The sequence below is a fragment of the Oreochromis aureus genome, linkage group 20 (genome assembly GCF_013358895.1).
Source record: "Oreochromis aureus strain Israel breed Guangdong linkage group 20, ZZ_aureus, whole genome shotgun sequence".
NCBI classification, from domain to species: domain Eukaryota; kingdom Metazoa; phylum Chordata; class Actinopteri; order Cichliformes; family Cichlidae; genus Oreochromis; species Oreochromis aureus.
The window spans coordinates 12,389,932-12,410,219 of NC_052961.1; the positions used below are offsets into that span (position 1 = coordinate 12,389,932).

General features: G+C 40.8%; 2 protein-coding genes across 8 annotated transcripts in view; one reads left to right on the plus strand and one right to left on the minus strand.

The window, feature by feature from the left end:
* Positions 1–38: 38 nt before the first annotated feature.
* On the minus strand, positions 39–3,115 carry taf11 (TAF11 RNA polymerase II, TATA box binding protein (TBP)-associated factor). Its single transcript, XM_031727817.2, has 6 exons — positions 2,844–3,115; positions 2,475–2,664; positions 1,276–1,406; positions 1,095–1,182; positions 891–987; positions 39–802 (listed from the first exon to the last, which is right to left on the minus strand). Exons 2-6 carry the CDS (start codon positions 2,640–2,642, stop codon positions 672–674), a joined length of 615 nt encoding a protein of 204 aa, XP_031583677.1. The 5' UTR covers positions 2,643–2,664; positions 2,844–3,115; the 3' UTR covers positions 39–671.
* A 673-nt stretch (positions 3,116–3,788) lies between these two features.
* LOC116310930 (ankyrin repeat and SAM domain-containing protein 1A) overlaps positions 3,789–20,288 on the plus strand; it is a 62,510-nt gene continuing 46,010 nt past the window's right edge. For 6 of the 7 annotated variants that reach the window (XM_031727874.2, XM_039604516.1, XM_039604514.1 and 3 more), the window contains exons 1-4: positions 3,789–4,345; positions 16,241–16,321; positions 16,523–16,679; positions 17,555–17,617. In XM_031727874.2, the coding sequence (XP_031583734.2) occupies positions 4,176–4,345; positions 16,241–16,321; positions 16,523–16,679; positions 17,555–17,617 (471 nt within the window). In that variant the 5' untranslated portion in view covers positions 3,789–4,175. The remainder of the gene's footprint in view (positions 4,346–16,240; positions 16,322–16,522; positions 16,680–17,554; positions 17,618–20,288) is intronic. The other variant, XM_039604517.1, reaches the window with a different exon arrangement.

The window sequence follows — 20,288 nt, forward strand, 5'->3', positions numbered from 1 at the left end:
GGTGCTGTCTGAGCAAAAAACTCAAAGTATCATTCTGCTCATTTTACTAGTATAATGCAAACTTGACTTTAATCTCAAAGTACAATATTTACAAATGCAGTTTAAACAGAATTCATCAAGTCTTGATGACAACCTGCACAAAAATATAAACTGAAGTAACAAATGTCAAGAACCCAGTTTTTCCATCAAGTCTGTCTTGAGTCCAAACTATTTCCAATTCCAGTTCATGGTCAAACAACTAATACTATTGGCTACAGAGAAGAAGGGTCTTAAATGATACGAAGGCTTTCAAATATGGAATCAAACTAAAAATGATGTTTGCATTTTCAGCTTGGCCCTAATCACATTGAAATGTTTCACTCAAAAAAAAAAAAAAAAAAAACATTGGCTATTAAAATATAAAACATGTTTTAAATAAAACCATAATTTCTCACGGTTTAGTTACAACCAATTTAATGATGAGAAAAACGTTTACCTCGACTTTGAGGGGTGAATGGCAACTCTGCTTTACTTAGCAGCTGCCTTGACTGCTCTTCAGGACTGTAGTCACTGCCTACTTGGCTGCAAGATGTGTTAAGTGGCTTCATGGTGAGTTTTCCATATGCTCTGCACCACTTATTAAATTACTGGCATTTATCCGTCATCCTCATACAATCTGCAGCTCAGGTGTGTCAGTGAAAGAGAATGTTCTTGTACTTTGTGTTGGGAATCTGATCTCTACTCTTCAGCCTCCTCACTGCTTCCCTCATGTGCTTAGGCTGAAGTGGTGGTGTGTCTCCCCACTTCTCACAAACATCCAGAGCTGTAAAGGCAAAGACACCTCATGAAACTATAATTCATATAACCTTGTAGTCTGGGTGATTTCGGTTTTCTTAAATCCTCCAACTAACCTTCCTCGACAATTTCCCCAGCAAAGACCTTTGCGATACCAGACATGGCAATAACCACATTCTGGGACACCGATGATCCTGTTATTGACTGGATGAGCTAGAATATTAAAATAAGAGGCATCAAATCAATACAACAATTTCAGGGTTTTTAATACTTCCTCTATTAAAAAAAACAACAAAAAACAAAACAAAAAAACAACTTACCCTTTTAATGGCAGCCTTAGGGAATGCAGAACGTCTGTACATTTCATATCGATTCAGCTGCTCTTCAGAAAATGATGACACCAAAACTCTGAAAATGTTATGGAGTTATGGTGAATTTTGGCAAATTACATAATTTCAAGAATAAGAACGATGATCTGTGAGATTAAAAAGGCCGTCTTACTGCATCTTCTGTATTTCATCTTCATCAACCTTGTGCCGCTTCTCCTTTTTCTTCTCAGGTTCCACTTTTAACCTTTTCAAAGGAGGCTGGCCAGAGGTTCCCTCTTCCTCATCTTCTCCTCCTGGTGTTTCCTATCCAGTGGAAGACAAAATTATTCAGAACTACTACAAAGAAAGAGACACCACTGTGAAACCACATAACAAAAACACAAATGACAGCCTGTAAATTCAAATCTGATCATTCAGGTTTTAGGATTTTTGTTGGTTTAAACTATGTCTAACCCTGTCCACACTGGTCACTCCCAGTGAAAATCTTAGCATCCTTAAACTCCACCTCCTGTCTTTTTGTTACCCCCACTGTCTCCAAACAACACATCATTGCAGGTCTCATTACCATCTTGTAACTCTTCCACCCTTGCTGCTATCATTCTGGCATAAATGACCCCTGACAAGCGTCTTCACTCGCTCCACCATGGCTGCACTCCCTTGTTCACTTCCGTTTTGCACGGTTCATTGCTTGGATGGCTGAGCCCATATATTTATAGACTAATCTACGCTCAGTACCTCAGCTCCTTACATTTTCACTTTTAAGCCTATTCCCCTCTCATTCAAGTACATGTATTCTGTTTGCTTCTACTGACTTGGATTCCTCTTCTCTCCAGCACATATCTCCACCTCTCTTCTATCTGCTCCCCATTCCCACTAACAGCCACAACGCAGTCTGAAAACATCAAAATTCACATAAACTATGACCTGCCTGACCTCATCTATTATCCTGATGTACCTTTAACCTATATGTAATTCCTGCCGCACACCTCACCATTGTCTCAATATCGTTGTACATGTCCTGCAACACCTTTACATAGTTCTCTGCCACTCCTGCCTTATCATGCTGTAACAGCAATCCTCCCTTGGCACCCAATCATTTCCTCTCTCTAGATCCATTTGTTACCATATTTCCATCTCTATCCTTAATCACCCCAACCTTCCTTCTTCAAATACTTTCCATCTTGATTTCTCCGTCTACCAGTCGATACAAGTTCTTTTTCTCCTTCCTCACATACAACTCACTATAAGCCTTTGCAGTGCGTCTAGCCTTCCAGTACTCCTGTTTACTTTCTTCATCGCCCTAATTATCACACTTTTTCTTTTATAACCTCTTTCTTGAATAATTTATGCAAATGACGCTCCGAAACTCACGTGTTTAATTTCTTTAAGCTGATCTTGCGACGATGTCTCTAGGTTTTCATTTGCAGGTTTTTCTGTGGCTGAAGGATTTTCGCTTTCTTCTGACTTCAGGTGCTCCTCGTCGGTAGGAGATGTCCTCTCAAGTGCATCATCGCTCTTGATCCGTGCAGGGTCTGCCATTTTACTAATTTCACTTTAGATTCTGCAAATATCAAAGAAGTTGATGAGATACTTAACCCCAACTCTAAAAAGCTAGCTACAATTAGCTAAATTACTTAATTGTTTTAGCTAGATAGCCCAGAAATTAGGTACATTAGTATTAATAGCAGTGTGTGGATAAAACTTTACAAAAAATAAACAAACAAACGAGTATGCACATACCCTGTCCGCAGCTAGGCGTCAACAAAGCAGCGGCAACAGTCTGGCCGTCAATTTAAGCTAACGATTAGAGTTAACGATTAGAAGCTAGCGGCGGCTAACATATGCCTGATTTATATAATGTACCCCAGTACACAAAATTATATTCTAATGAACGCAGTAGCTGTGGATTATATAAATATGTAACCACCTATAGTAAGAGGTACGATGCATCAGATGGCTAATTTCCCTGGTAATGTTGCTAACACAGCATACGCATTTCCGTTTCCGTTTTGTATGAACTTTATTAACACCGCCTTCTGTGTAGTAACCAGCGACGGACTATGGAAGTAACGTTCAGAAGTTAGGAATAAACAGGACGATGTTCATTCATTTGTTTGTTTGTTTCGTTTTGCTTTGTCTTTTTGCCCCTTAATTACAGCGCAATATTCAGTAAATATTCAGGCTGCAAGTGGCTTCTGTCTGAAATAAATAAAGCATAATATATTCCTTGGTTTTCTCTTGTTATTTCCCAGATTATCTACTTTCACTGGACAAAATGCTGTAAAACATTTATTAATTTGACCGGAATTAATACGATTAGAGTTGCCTAGCTGCTAATGTCAGGTAGTTCCATTGACAGTAAGATTAATTCACAGTTATAGTTATTCCTAAAAATTTTTATACTTAATTTGTGTTCTTCTTATTGTTATTATTATTGATTTTATTACTAGTAGTATTATTTGTATTTATAGACTACCAATCAGTAACTTAAAAAGCGTTTAGTAAGTAATTAAGCGACTATGTATGGACGTTTACTGTGGATACAAGAGGTCAGAGGCGAACAGATCTTAAAAGCACTGAATGGGTAAATCCTGCCTGTCTCTAACCAATGCGCCATCTTGCTTATATCCATCCACCTTCTGATTGAAGCAGTAAGGGCGGCGGTATTAGGGGGTATAATGTGTGTGTGTGTGTGTGTGTGTGTGTGTGTGTGCGAGTGTGTGTGCGTCTGAAGGGTTTCGGATTGGAGATGCATAAAGAAAGGGCAGTTTCGAGGAAGTGACGGACGACGCTCAGTGGTCTGGTCAGAGGAAGTTTGTTCGATGCTTGTGTCGTGCTGTTGAAGGAAACTTTTCACTCCCGTGAGCGCCAGAAGCACCCGTGGATCGGGACGGACGGATCCAGCGCGGCGGAGGGAGCTTTTGTTTCCTCTCCACACTTAGCAGCACTGAGGAATAACTTGAGGTCGGGAGAAAGAGGGGCTCGCACAGGAATTTCACTCCCATAACCAACCCCCCTCCCCTTTTTCCTTCTCTTCCCCGCGCCTCCTTTGATTTCTTTCTGGGATCCGCGATGGGAAAGGAGCAGGAGCTTCTTGAAGCGGCGCGCACGGGAAACCTGGCTGCTGTGGAGAAGCTTTTATCCGGGAAGCGACAGTCCGCTGGCGGATCGTCTGGGACCGGTGGAAGCGGCAACAGCGGTGGCCACGGCGCCTCCTCTCATCCGCTCTCCAGTCTGCTCAGGTAGGCTTAGGGAAAGCCGAGGCGAGGTGGCTCTGACTACATGGGAGACAGCCAGCAGCTTTGCCCCTGGCGAATATTACCCAATCCTTTATTGTTACTGCAAGAAACGATGTTTCATGTTTGCATGCTTCCCTGCATTGTCAAACAATCGCAAGCCAAACCAGTGCAGCGCCCAAGCAGTGGCATGCTTCTTTGTTAGCCTACACCTCCTCCTGTGTTACTGCCATTTCTACTATAATGTGCACAAACAGCCTGGGAGGAAATTATGCAACTTAACTAACGAAATCTGCAACGAATCGGCCCACGATTACGTTTAAAGAAACGAATTGCAGATGTGTCAGTAATTATAATGCTTACATGGCGTCTGGACTTGAACACAGTCACAGGTCTGGAGATGGAAAGTCTTGTCACAATTGGATTCTCATTGTTTAGCAAAATTCTCTTATTTTAAGGAAATCTTTGTCGTATGAAGCCTTATTGACTATCCTCAGATTTGTGTGAACCAGGAATATGACTTTCTCTTTTTAGTAGTCACTGGAGGAAGTCCTCGGTGAGGTAAACATTTGATGTGGTTTGTCACATCTATTAAAGACCTACTCTGTATGGTTAGAAAGAGTTAGCTCTCCTTCCTCCTGCTCTCTCTGTCTGCCTTCAGTAGTTATGAGGTCACTATTAAAAACTGAAAAAACAGCCCAGAGTTATATAAAGTAGCTGTCATACTTGCCCACACTGTATTGTCTGCAATTGACAGTGACTGTGGACATAACCAGATTCAATTACCCCAAATCACACACTGGATAAAGCTAAAAGATATAGTAAAGGGACAAGCCCTTAGTAGAAGTATAAGATCCCCGTAAGGTTGTGCAGATGTTGAGAACATTAAATAAGATATTAAAAAAAAAATCAGATAAGTTATTTTTCATTTTGCGCTGTGTTATCTGCATTATTGGCTCACCACAGTTTGATTCTTGTTTTTCTCTCTGGTGACAGATAATTATTATTTTTTTTTTTTAATCATGAAGTTTCTGTGTGTTACACGTGATATGAAAACCTGCAAAGAAAGAATTAAAAAAGTCCTTTTGTTAAAAAGGAGTCGACTCTTTAAAAATATAAGGCTTATAGCCTTTTTAAATGCTGCCTCTCATACAACCTGCAGGTCGCCTGTCTGTGGTAAAGTGTATGTCAATCATGTAAAATTGCTCCCTTGGGGTTCCCGGTAACAGCCGCCTTCCTCTGAGGGAGAAGTGTTAAGGCAAAGCTCGGGGTGATGCGCCACTGTGTTACTTAGTGGAGACTGCAAAATTTGCTTGAGATTATTACATTAAATTTTCCTAATTGGAAATCCAATTCAGAAATGTCATGCAGTGAAGGCTGACTCGTCTCATCCTCACTGCTCCGTGGGCGGACTGGCGAGCCCATTGTGTCATCTCATTTGTCTTGAGCAATCAGTGTTTGGCAATGGGATCTCTCGGAAATTATTGGCTAGGCTCGGGAGGAAATGAATGAATAAATAGGTGGTGTGTAGATCTAAAGAGCTTCTGGCTGGTGACACTTGAGAATACTGGACAGGGTCTTATAAGAATTTGCATGAGTGTTGACTCTGACTGGCTGCTTTGGAGGGCTGTTTCTGTTGTGCATGACATTTGATTTAGTTTCCACAATGAAAATGTCAATACATCTAAGGGTATTACAGTGGATTGGTACAGTGGCACAGGCTCTGGGTTTGTATGTGCATGTTTTTCCAACCCCCTTTTATCAAAATCTCTTTGCAACCCATTCATCATCCATTGTTAGAAAGTGCAGGCCTGTAATCCTGTCAGAGGAGATTTGATCTGTGGCTAAGACAGCTTTCTTTGGCGAATTTTCGCCTGTTCTGGTTGTGTCAGCTTGTACCTCCGCTTGATTCCATGTCCGTTCATTTCTACTTGTGTAATAACACTTTTCCTTCAAGTTGCTTTTCAGGCTCAGTTATATGAGATGATATATAATGACAGTTATTGCTGTTGTCAGTTGCTGTTTGTATTTGACCTTGTACATTCAATATAGTGGAAAAACCTACTTGTTTATCGCGTAAATGAAACCACAGGTGATGCAGATGAGTGAGCTAATCAACTTTAGTCCCATTCTTTGAAGTGTTTTGTTGTGTGTGTGCTTCTGCTAGATCGTTAGCGTTCTTACTCTGGAATGGAACGCATGTTACGACTTGCAGTGTTTTTGTGCGCAGGCTGTTGTACAGCTCTGCTCGGCTGAATGTCTGCTTTCCCAGGAGGCTGCATCCCAGCCGTTGCCATGGTATAGACACTGACCCCCGGCGTGTTTAACACCCCTGCCGCCCCAAACATTTGTTCCATGGTGCTCCATTAACACCGAAACGAGCTGGGCAGTGCTTCCTCAAGTAGTAAGATCACAGTGTAACCTTTTTACTACTACAGCACAGCGGCGGCTACTCATATTTAAGTTACATGAATTTAATTTTAGGGCATATATGTACTTGTTTTTCCTCCATACTGTAGTTTTCACTAGAAGCCCTATGACCCTTTTTGAACCCAGAGGTATACAGGAAGAGACCAACACTAGTATTTCCTGGCCCAGGTCATCCAAACACAAGCAGCTGCAGCAGTTACACCGGAGGTAAGACAAGTCCCTGGCAGGGAAAGCGCTTGCCCACTGAGGGGAAATTAACGGAGGAATGCATGGAGTCCTGGACAGACGCTCTGAGAGCTTAGCCAGATGAGAGTTGGTCTCCCAGCTCCACAGCCGTGTCCTTTGTCCCACTGACAAAGCGTCGAATGGTGCTTTTCATATTCATTTCAGCCCAAAAAAGACCATTCTGGGGCTTTTCTGTACTTTTTTTTTTAGTTTTACAAAGAAAATTGAGCTGTCATTTGGACTGAACTGGACCACCTATTAAGAAGAGTTCTCATTTAGGCCTTTGCTTCTAAAAGATGTTGACTGAAACAAGTGAGGCTTTTTCAGTGTTTGGAGATAAACATCGGCTTAAGATATTCACGAAGGTCTCTTGAAATATAGTTTCCCTAAGGGATGTTTTTCTGCTTTCTGAATGCTCGCTAGGATCATCAGCTTTGATACTTGGTTAGCATTTTAAGAGGCTTGGGCAAAACTCCAGATTTTTCCATCCCATTACATCCACAATTTCTGGCTCATCCCAAGCAGACCCATGCTGTCAGGCTGCTGTCAGCCGAGAGAATATATGCTGCAGGAGAACTTGCACCTACTGTCCTTTTGAAAACACTATTTCCTCTAGCTTCTCATTGTATTGCGACCAGTGTGCAAGTATGTGTGAAGATGTGTTGCGGGGACGATGTGTGTACAAAATGACGGGCTCACAGCGGGGTTTGGACACTATCCTTAGCTGTGCTTCAGAAAAGCTGGACATTCATGCAAAATGTCTCAAAATGGCATTTTGTGCAGAAAGACTGTGTTAAGAAGGTAGCTTCTACTTTTTCACAACCACAAAGAGCCTGAAATCATTCCCCTGTAGAAATCTGGGCCAGCAGCAGGCATGGCAGTTACATTTCATCATTTGTTGACCTCTGAACTGAAAGAATTTGTAGCTGCTTCAACCCAGGAGGGAGCAGTGGTAGCTGGGAAATCTAACACCACCATGTTAGCATTCCTAGAGCATCTGAGTTTGGGATGCTCTGCTCTATGCGTTATGTTTCCGGCTCGTGTTTGTGTAGCCTGAGAAAGCAGGCTGAAAGGCACTCGGTAGTGATGAATTCCACAGATGTGTGAGAGGTGGGAGCAGAAGCCGACAAATACAGCATCCTTCCCATGCAGTATGTAGCCCTCCATATTTTAAACTAGTGCTGGTTGGCTAAAAATAGATTTCATCCAAGTGGGTCAAGGGGTTCTTCATTAGCTTTGTGGGGAAAAGGCTGCTTTGAACTGGTGTGAAATTAACATATAATTATAAGGGGGACAAACAAGCAATATTTATAATGGAAATTATTTATGGTGAAGCTATTTCACAGTATTTCTTAATATTGCCTAACAATTATGAACATTCATATTACTCAGCATCTGCATTGTCTAATGACATCTGCTTATCTGCCAATAAAATGACTCTTTTTTTTAACAAACAGTGACTGTTTATCTGTTGTGCTAAATATATTTTGTGCTGCCTAGATGTTCAGAGACTTCCAAAAGATTTATTTTACTTTGAATATCAAACCAATAGCCCCAATTTGGGGCTATGGTTCAGCTGACACTACAGAGACTCATGTACAGCCCAGTGGAGTAATGGAAAAACATGTGGTCCTGAAACTCGTCTGGTTTCTGAGATAGAAAGTGTAAATGACAGCATTTTATCTGCTCTTCCTGCATTAAAGAAACAGAAGTTGATATGACAGCTACACACAGACACCTACACTGACTCTTATGGTCGTGTGTTTATGTGAACCATATTTAACACCAGCTACAAAAAAGTAGCAAATGGACAAATATAAACTAACGTTGATGAGCTTGCTATTTCTGTGTGTGTGTTTGTGTTTGTGTGTGCCCATTTTGACCATATTTATAAGAAGAAACTCTTGTTGTGTGTAGGCCCACATGTGTTCACTGGCTACTTGCAGCCCTCAGCCCAGACTTTTTCATTTGCCTTGCCTTCTAAGCGGCGTCCTCTTTTATCTCACACTCTGCTGCTCTCAGCAAACTCAGCAGCCCACCTGCTGGGCCCACACCAACCTCTACTCCACCTCAAACTTAAAACATGTTGTACTTGAACCCAGATTAATGACACTGCCTCCAGTGTGTTGACACAGGAAACAAATTTGCCTCAGTCTTTTTTTTTTTTAATTCCCCTTTGCTTTGGTCTTTCTGCAAAATGTAAGAAAGAAACTGAACAAAGTTCTCTGGAATGATTTAACCTGTGACTAGGCAGATTCACACCACACTGTACCTGTGAAACGCAGAAATGCATCTACTTTCATATTCACACATACAGATCACCACAAAGAAGGGGAGATTGGTGTCAGAGTCATTTTAAAAGTCACTGTGTCAAATTTAAAGAATGACCGTGCTGATGAATTTTTCAGCAAAACTGAGAATCTTAAATAACTCCAACTGGATTCTACAGAAAATCAATTTCAAGAATCGGCTTGTGTGCATAATAGAAAATAACTGCCTATCAATCCAACAAGATTTGAGCTGAAACTGAACATGAGCTTGCTCTTTCAAGCAAAAGGCTCAGAGGATGCCAGGGCAAACAGTCAGATCTGTTTCGTGTGCAGGAGCATCAGCTGTGAATCTGCGATTAAAAGTGTTCTTGTTCCATCTCATTCTTTTTACGTCTACCTACCTCACCTCCAGCATTTTCCATGTAAATCATCTTGATTATGCTGCCTCTCACTGGACTGCTCTGATCATAGTGGGCATATGACATATATTCACACCTCCTGCTGTAACACAGTTGCACTGTGAAGTGCTCAGTGTGGTGTATTTATGAGGCATGAAGTCTTAATCAGGCTTCATCAAGACTGTGTCGCCTGGTGAGCTGCTGCATGTCTGTCACGCAGTTTGATCCGTTTGAAGTGTTTCAGACTTTGGGAGCACTAAAACAAGATTGATACTGTTCACAAGCCTCGTTGAAATGTTTATCGTCACAGTTAAGATTTCTGAAATGAATGAGACTGTTCATTTATTTAACTAATTTCAAAGACCTCTTGCCTCAAGGATTCTTTTTGAAGGACTTTAATCAAAGTGGGCGATCAGTGGGTCTTCCACTTTGATCCAAGCTAAAATATCTCAGCAGCTATGTGGCTTGCCTTGAAATTACGGTCAACCCTAGTCCCCAGAGGATGCAACCACAATTGGAATCACAAGGCTTTCATTTGTGGTTCAGAGTAAAGTCTGCTGACAACTATTGTAGCGATTGTTATGATACCTTGTAGAGACATTTGAGTCCCCCTCAGGATTCCCTGTAATAACTCAGGTGATCTCTTAACCTGCCTTGTAACACTGTTCTCACTGGGATATTTCTGCTAGCTTGAGATGTATTTGTGTTTACGCCCTAATCACCAAAGCAGGGAGCATTGTGTATCTTCATTGATGACTGTTGCGATAGTCATTTAGCTAACAATAATGTACCTAAACACAGTGTCACAGAGCTGTTGGGCATGAATAAAATTCTATTTGATAGCTAATACAACATGGGCTCACTAGGAGTTCTAGAAAATCAAAGTTTCTCCATAAATGGTCAAAACGACAAACCACATGACCAATAAGTTCTCTTTATCAGTAGCTTTAAGACTTGTTAGTCATAGACTTGTTGAAGCCGTGCCATACTCCTGTCATGCATTTGAAATTTGGTTGCCTAATACGTTTCCCTGTGCCAACTAACTCGTTATACTGCTTTGTAGCTATAAACACGCTCTCCTGTAATTTCATCTGTAACAATGTGTATGATGAGCATGTACTGCTTAATTACAGTCATAGCTATTCGGTCCTAACATCAATTAGATGTTTTTTTCTTCTTCTTCTTTTTTTTTTTTTTTTTTTTTTCTTTTTTCTTCTTCTTTGTTTATTAAGTCAGTGAGTGTAGTACTCAGCAGGCATAGGGAACTCTGGCCAGTGCTTCAGTCTCTGCTGAGGAGAAGATGTTCGAGTAGACTATTTGGCAGCAGGGCATCTGGTTTCAGCACCCGCCAGCAGGATGCATAATTAAGCCCAATTTCCCTGACGGTGGGCGACATGTGCCAGTCACTGCTGGGCTCGGTGCCCTGGTCTAGACTAATCCCTGGCAGTGTGGTTACACTGCTAATAGGCTGGAGGGCAAATCTGTTTATTTGACACTGGGTTCACACACACCTGGGTTCTTCTTTGCTTAAACCTACTACTGCATTATGCCTTGCTCTTTTCCCGGGGCTCACTGAATAAACATTTACATGCACTGTCAATGTCATTTTTACCACTGATGCACTCTCAGTTTAAAAATGAGATATTTGATTACATAGTGTGGGATTATCATGTTTGTTATGTTTAACTCCAAACTAATGAAAATCCTTAGAGTATCTGACATAACTCTGGCAGAAATCATGTTCACAGATGAAATAAAAGAGCTACACGTAATGTTAGCTAATGTAGATGTGTGCAAACAAATGTAGCTTTACTGTAAATGACATGAGTTCTCTGGCCCAAGATGATGTAAGCTTTTGGGAATGTTGATCAAATAATGATAAAGTGCTGAGATTTTTATTATACCTGCAGTGCCCTGATTTTGCATTTTGCATATTTCTGACACTTAGACAAAGATAACCCGATAAATTACGATTTTATTCATTAAAGGAACTTACTTTTTCCTCATAGTCAACTAATTGCCCCCTAAACGTATTGCTCGCTGTACCACAGCAAGAACTGCAGTCAAGCATTTGTGATAGCTGACAATGATGTCAGTGCCAGTGAAGGCAATGTCTTTTACTTTTGAAATGTTTTACTTCATCCACACTGTAGGGCTTTCGAGCGTGAACAGCCTGTTTTAAGATCATGTCAATCTGATTTAAATTCAGACTAATCCAAAACCGTCTTTTTGTTTTTTTATAAGCCATTCAGAGGTGAACTGATCATTGTCCTGCTGGATAACCTGAGTGAGCTTCAGGAAGCAAACTTACAGCCAGACATTTTCCTTCTGGATTTTTTTGGCAGAGAGCAGAATTCATGGTTCCATCAGTTACAGCAAGTTGTCCTGATTCTGAAGCAGCAAAGCAGTTCCAGACCCATCACACTACCACCGCCATGTTTGACTGTTGGTATGATGTTCCCTTAATGAAATGAGATGTAACAGGAGTCAGACGTTTTCATCAGTCCACAGAATATTTTCCCAAAAGTTGCGGGCATCATCAAAATGTGTTTTGGCAAATGTAATACAAGCCTTTGTGTTCTTTTTGGTCAGCAGTTGATTTCACCTTAGATGCCATTTATGTCTCTTTCTTATTGTTGAATCATGAACTCTGACCTTAAGTGAGGCGAGTAAGGCCTGCTGTTTAGATTTAGATTTTATTCCAGCTTCTGTTCTGACTTCCTGGATGAGTTGTTGATGCACTCTTGGTAGGCTGACCACTCCTGGGAAGGTTTACCAGTATTCAAATTTTCTCCATTTGTGCATATTGGCACTCACCGTGTTTCCTTGGAGTCCTAAACCTTTTCCAGACTGATATCAGTGACTTTGTTTCTCATTTGTTCCCAAGTTTCTTTTTCTCGTGGCATGATCTGTTGCCTTTAGTCTATTTCACTTTACAGGCTCTATTTAAGTGACTTCCTTCTTTAATGGGTCTGGCAGTAATCACGTCTGGGTGTGGCTAATAAACTTGAACTCAGCTTCCCAAAAAATGTAGCTGATCACACTTAATTCATGATTTAACAAGGAGGGGCAAAATAGTTTTCCACACAGGGCCAGGTAGGGTTGAATAGCTTTTTTCCTTTTAATATATGGAATTACCATTTAAAAGCTGAATTTTGTATTTACTTGGGTTATCTTTGTTGAATATTAGAATTTGTTTATATAAAATAAAGTGTGACAAATGTGCAGAAGAACTAAGAAATGAGAAAGGGGTGTGATCAGTGTGCTATTCATTGCTGACTAGCTTTAAATGAGTCAGCAACCCATACGGCCTTTGTACCCGACACCCACCATTAGGTGGCAAATTTAGTCATAGGGTTTTCCAGCCCATCGATCAGTGGCTAAAACAATTAAATATTCCAATACCTTGATTTTAATATTGTTTGAGTATTAAGGATGTTTGATGCTCTAGTCTTTGTTTTAATTTGCATACTGTCTGCTGTTTAAACATTTTAAGCAAGAAATATTGTAAACAGTGGGACTAAAATGGGATTTTACTTGTTTATATTACTGGGTTTATTGAATATGGATAAAACTGCAATACAGACTTGATTTATTTACCAACATGATTTAATTTCAAGACTGAAAACCATTCTTCAATGAAATGAATTGGTCTAAATAAATAATACATCAGTGACTTTTGGACTTGAAGTTTATTAGTAAACCTAAATATTCAGTGCATATGACTAATATAATATTGTTAAACCAATAAAGTAAAGACGGGAAATAAAAGATGGAAAATGCCCTTATCCATCCTCCGCTCTTTGTAGCCAGGCTTTGTACAAAACAGAATTACAGTCCTCCAGAATCTCTTTCAAACTTAGGCCTCATCCTGCTGATATTCCCTCAGGCAAATTAAGGATTAGCTCAGCCTTTCAAACAGGAATTCCTCAGTCAGTTCCCATGAATATGCCCCCTCCCAAACCAAATCAACTCTGTTTTGACCATTGCCCAGCTATGGGCCTAAGCCCCATCCCTCAGTTAGGTTGGTTGTGAGCCGTAGTAAGAGGATGAAGTGGATTGTCGAGCACCACTCTGACTCATGCCCTTGAATACCACGCTGCCAAAATGCTCAGAGGACGTAACACTTGTACTTCCCTTAAAGCTGCTGCTGCAGGCACCTCTGTTAATAGCAAACTGAAATACTATGACAGTGAGAAAATGTAATGAGCTGACATCTTCATTCCCTCTGCGTGGAGGAGATTTTGATAGGATTAATGATCGGCTATGTCCCCGATTAGAAGTGAAATATTATGGCAGTAGAATAATGCGGCTTGGGATGTGTCGTGCTCCTGTTTGGGTTTTTTATTTTTGGGGTCATGAGGATGATGTGAAACACTGTTTGTTTCTGTGTGGTATTTTTAGATTTCCCCTCTTTTTCTACTGGCAGTAACACAACAGAGATTCATGACAGATGAGGAAGACCAATATGTAAAAGCAACCTAAAAATACGAGCTTAAAGGTTATGACTTAAAATGTGAAAGGGAAATCTTGCAATATGTCTTCTGATACAGCTGACTTCTGTCTTGCACAATGTTTCTTCATAAAAGTGCACAGTAAACTGTTGCCTTTACTTGTGTAAGACAATGAATGCACCAAAATCAAAGGTGCATGATCTTGCATCTCTCTTCTATTCTTATTTTCTTTTTCTGCCCTGTGGCACATTTTGTTTAATTCTCCAGTTGTAGTCACTGCTCTGTTCATGTTTATGTTAATTTGTATATGGGATTTCTGCTTTAAGCAGTTATATAACTCTTTATCTAGGACAGCAACTAGAGGTCTGTTTCAGTCTCCCTTTTGATGTGTTCAGTGGACAAGCAAAGGACAGTGTTGCTGTTCTCTTTACTGCACATTCAGTTACTTTTAAAAGACAGGAAGTGAATGTGTGTGTGTGTGTGTGTGTGTGCCTGAAAAGTTGACATAATCATAGCTCACATATTTTCCACTCTCTAACAGAATTTTATCTGTCCCTACCATTTCTTGCCACATGTTCCCACTAGTCTTTCCTCCTGGCACTGCTTTTGATATCCCACTTCATGCGTGCTGCCTGACTAGTTGGGATGACACCCAGAAAACCTGCTGCAAGAAATAAACAGCTTAGGTTGTTATGAGTTGTAGAGTGGTGCGTCTCTGCGCGTCCATGCTCTGTCAGGCCCATTGTTCTGCAGGCTACAGAGCCCTCCAAGACACTTATTTAATGAGACGGCTCTGACTGTGTAATTGCAGGCTGTTCTCAGAGCTATTATGGGAGATGTATTTTAGGGGGGCAAAACAGCCATTACTGCGGCAAAAATGAGCCGTGAATGTGGAGCAAAGTCACACTCTGTCAGTGACATTGATATAAGGGTGAGCATCCACTGCCACGCTGTCTACACACTGATTATGTTACAGATCAATCCTCAGTGTATCTTTAAATGTGTTCAACTCCCAGACCGTGTGTTTAAATTAGTTTCTACTTTGTAAAGAGTTGGAAATGCACTGTGCTGCTGCTATTCTTTTGCCTGGTTCTCTCCAGGCTTCATTCATAGAAGTTACTTGCTTGCCACCATCAAAATTCCTACCAGTAATAATTTATGAAGCTATCCAGCTGTCAAAGCAGTATTTTGCATTTCAGACATCTTTCCCAGAATATCTGAAAAACCAAATAAATTTTACAAAATTCTCATCTCTTTTTAAACAAATCTTCTTACATTTATGATAGATTCTCTGTGAGGCCCAGCTGTTTTGCTCCAATTCTCTTTCAGTATGCCAGATGATTCTGGTCTCACATATTTGGTTCACTAGTGCTGGGATTTCCTAGTCACATGATTTATTTAGGATGTTTTAAGGTCTTCCAGAGAGCCTCACTATCCCGTCCTGGCACTCTATCTCTCTTTTAGCTCTTGAAATTACTCCCCCTACTCCGTCTTTACCACCGCTCCTGTCATCATTCTCCTCCCTCCTCCCCACAGTGCTCTTTGCAAATTAAAAGAAACAAACCAATCTAAGCTGACAGCTGAGTTCAGCTCAAATAAATGAAAGGCCAGCAGTAGTTTAGCTCTCTGTCTTACACTTTACCCCATCGGTGCCTTTTGGCTCCATCCCAAACCTTTGTTTATTGTTAGTTAGATTACATAACAAAAGCCTATTCTACATCAGGACCTTGGCCAGAATAATCAGGCTTTGGTTGCACAGACTTATTGTAGATGAGCTCATCTCAGTGGCTTCCTATTGCTGGCAGTACTTTTTTTTTTTTTTTTTTTTTCTCTCCCTCTTTTTCTGTATTCCTAGTTTGATGAGGCTTTTGGCCCAGTGGTTGCTCATTCCTGACATCCCACATCTTCATAAAGAATAGGAGAGAACATGAAGGTTTGCCACCACCTTAAAGCAGATGTACCCGTGAGAGACTGGAGCCGTGAGATAGCAATCAGAATAGCAACAGTCACACCCGTGGATAGACTTTACAGAGGGATGGGCAATGTTTGTTTGGTGTAGGGTATGGTATTCCTGTTGTGTATTGCCTGTGTTATGGAAAACTGACAATCCTTTCTGCTTTTCAGTATCTGGAGAGGCCCCAATGTGAATTGCGTGGACAGCACTGGATACACCCCTCTTCACCACGCCGCCCTTAATGGACACAGGTAGATTAGCGATCACCGTTTGGAATTCGGGAATACGTCTGTTTACGCTCTGAAATTTAATGCAGTCTGGCCTGGCAGGCCACTGTCCAACGGGGAAGATGAATCTATTCATTGACTGTTTACTAAGGCTCTGAGTATTTATTAATGTCGTTTTTATTGTTTGTTTTTTCTGACCTGCCCTGTCTCTTTATTCGTCTACAGCGAGGTGGTGGAGGTGCTGCTAAGAAACGAGGCTCTGACTAACATCGCAGACAACAAGGGCTGCTATCCTCTCCATCTGGCTGCGTGGAAGGGAGATGAGCATATCGTAAAACTTCTCATTCACCAAGGACCTTCACACCCCAAACTCAACGAGCAGGTCTGCCCATACACTTAGTCATCTATGTTAATGTGCATGTGTTAATGTTGGTCACTCTTACACTTCTGGTTTTGCTTGTACGTTCCTCATGCAGTACATGTAAGAGAAAACAGTATTGAAATGACGTCAATTTTCAATATGTGTGTCTGCAGCAGACACATAAAGGCCTAATGGAAGCTTCCTAGCCCTCTTTTACGCTAATGATTCTTTGCTTTTCAGCACATTTGATCTCTGGTAGTGTCCAGAGAACCTTTCTGATCAACTATACGATCTTTTTCCTTTTCTAAATAGACTAAAGTGGACATTTTTGCAAGAAAAGTCATACAGAGATTGTAAAATTCTAGTGCAGCATGGCAAGTGTTTGAATAAGATGAACGTTAAAAAGACTGTGATGAGAGTACATGAACTCCAGTGCATCTTGAGCCTCAACTTCTCCTTTGATAATGTGATACTTGAAGTGCTTTGACAGCTTGCTAGAGTGAAAAGTGCTTGTTTCCTCTAACCATTTTAACTGTTTTAACTCCTACATTTGATATTTTATTTGGTTGCTTACTGCACAGATAGCTTCCAGACTGAAACCATCCCTGGCCTATCCTATTTGAGATGAGGAGAAATGACCCATAATGAGCTTTGCAAACCTAGTCAGAAACATTCGGTCAAACAAGCATTCATCTCTAACCACAAAGTCACTCAGAAATATCTTGGTTTCATTTTGTGTCATTTCTCCCTGCCTGTTCATGACATCTGATTGTTTATTAACTCGTTTGGTTTTTCTTCTCCTTTTTATTTAGTTTGGCTCATTTGTGACCATCACTCATTTGTTCATTGCTTGTCTGACCAAAACCATCGACCTATCTTCTCTTCCTCCCTCCCAGAGCTCTGTAGACCATAAAGAGTTCAAACGCTGTGGGCCCTTTGACCCCTATATTAATGCCAAGGTGTGTACACAGTGCTGCCAAAACTTTTCCTTTAAACCTGCTTCTTTGCTTTACTGCTGTGTTGGCTTTCTGTGCTTGGGTGTGTTTGTCGCTGTTGCTTGTGGGGTTACTCTGCTGTAGAGATATGGGGAGGCTTTTAATTTCGCTGCTATCAGTCAATCTCTGCTCTCATGCTTTCTCCACATGTTGTGATGTCCATTTATATTGAGATGTTATGTTTACCACGGGGGACTCTGTTGTGCCAGCCTCTTGATCATGATTGTGAATATATAAGGTGTTGTATTAAAATGCCCTTGAAGGTTTAGTAAATGACTGTCTTCCAGGGGACGCTGTAGGTCATTTGTCAGTCTTTTTCCAATGGGTGAGAAAAACCTGGTTTAAATACCGTAAAGTTGTTGGCAACACACAGTCAGCTGTAGAGGATTATACTGGAAGGATGCGCACACCCCACCATCAATTAAGCTATTATAATCATTACAGTATTACTCCAATCTTTCAAAGGCTGAAAGCTGTATGAGATAAAGAAAGTCGTCTGTTAAATCTGCCACTGGCTTTCGATGGATTAGCACAAATTCTGGTTTTCATGGTTCCCAGACAATAAAGTATTTTCCTAAGGGGCCAACATGAGATTGAGATTTTTGTTGTCAGAGATAAATGTCTTAACAAATGGAAGATAGTAACACTGGTTACAGGGAATTTTTTATCTCCTAGAAGAGGAACAGAAACTTTGATCCCCCTGTGTTTTTTGTTTTTGTTTTTTAATCCATTGCCGCCATGAAGCAATAATTTTCTGTTCCATTTTATGATCAGATGACGGAAAAACAAACTGCAGTATTTTGTGTGTAATGCTAATCAGCAGGAATTAGCATTATAGCATGCTGAATTAAAATGCTTAAACATGACAGATGTGGAAAAAGTACAGTGACTATATAAGAATGAATATAATCCATCCGTGTTGATGTAGAAATTGACTGTTACTGAAATGAATTCACCTGGGAAGATTGAATGAAATCACTTGACATGTCAGCACTACTGTATATTTTAATCTGCTGTTAATACATTTCACTAAGGATAGACACATACTAGTCTTTTATGTACAGATCATAGGTAACAGAAATTCATGTGAAGTAACTACTTGCTGTAGTACCTGCTATATTCCACCAGGCGCAACCCTATAGCATTCAGCTACCCAGAGAAGCCCCAGTCACAGCCTTTCTACATGTGTGCAGAGTGCTCAGCTGGCAGTGTCATCCTCACAGTTAGTGCAGTGTACAGGGTGAACATGCTGGTCGCTCCATGATTTGATTTTCTGCAGGCAGAGCCGGAAACCCACCCAGGCCAGTAGATAAAGCTGCACACTATTTTAGTACATTGTCACGTTTCCCCTGGACTAATCTTCTTAGCGTTTGGATGGGAAGGCTGGCTTTCTTTGATGTACTGTATATCAGCACTAGAGCATGTATTCTGTGTGTGTATGGATTGGTTCTAATGCTTTTCCGTTTATTCTAATTCAAGGATTTTAAAAAAAAAATTATACTAAATGGAGTGTTTTTGTTCTGCTGAGATGTCGAAAATGTCTCAGTGTAAACACTTCTGAGATAGTTTGTGCCCCACTCCTGGTCATGAAACTGAATAATTGATGCCTTGTTATTAATAAACCAGAAATCAGGATGCAGTGTGGGTGGTGCGACCCTGGTTGTGGTCATGGTTGATGGCATCATGTGACTTAGTAGACGGTCTGTGCTCTGAATCCAGATTCATAACAATCCACATCAAGAGCTCAGTCTCAAGAGAATGGGAAAGATGGGAGGTTTTCAATGTAAAAGTCTCTTTGAATCAACATCAGAGAGGTGTGTGTGTGTGTGTGTGTGGGTGCTTGTAAAAATGGGTGTATGTCCTCCTCCTTCCTCCTGCTCCCACATCCCAGTTTGTGCTTGCTCTGCTGAAGAGGGGAAGAGGTGAGACATTGTCATAGTAACAGTGTCACGGTTTATTGGTCCTGCGGTGGCAGTGAGAGACCCAGTGGAGAGATGCTGGGTTTGTGTAAGCTGAGTAAGCTGGTGTTGTTGAGTAAGGTGTGCAGTGATGCTGTACAAAACTTCTAAGGGACTACAGCTTCAACAGTAACTCACTCAAGAAATCATCCTGGATTGAGTCCAGTTTGCTGTCATCCTGGTCCAAGAAGTTAGCCAAACTAATGTTTATTCATCATACCACCATTCTGTCTCCTGCTGATACTGACCTCTGTGGGAAGGCCACTTTGATGATGTTTCAAAAGCCTCAGCAGGGGAGTACTGGCCACTAGCCACGGGATACCAGTTGGGTTAGGGATGTAGAGTACATTCTGTTCCTGAAATTTAGCTGAAGATTCTGGAGTCCAACAAAAAGTTAACAAGTAGCTATTTTCAGACTGAATCTAAAAACTAATCATTGTTTTCATGATATTTTCTTAAATATGTTTATTTAAGTTTTGTCTTGTGCTTTTGAACTGCTAAAAGCTGGTTCGGGTAAATCATGGAACTTTGTGGTTAAATAGTAATACACCAGTATATCGTACACTTGCAGACATGACATGTCATTGATGTACAGATGTCCAAGAGTGATATTTGCAGTATATGCAGTGACTGTAAATGTTAATTTGATCTACAAGAACTGGAACTCGGGTGGGTAC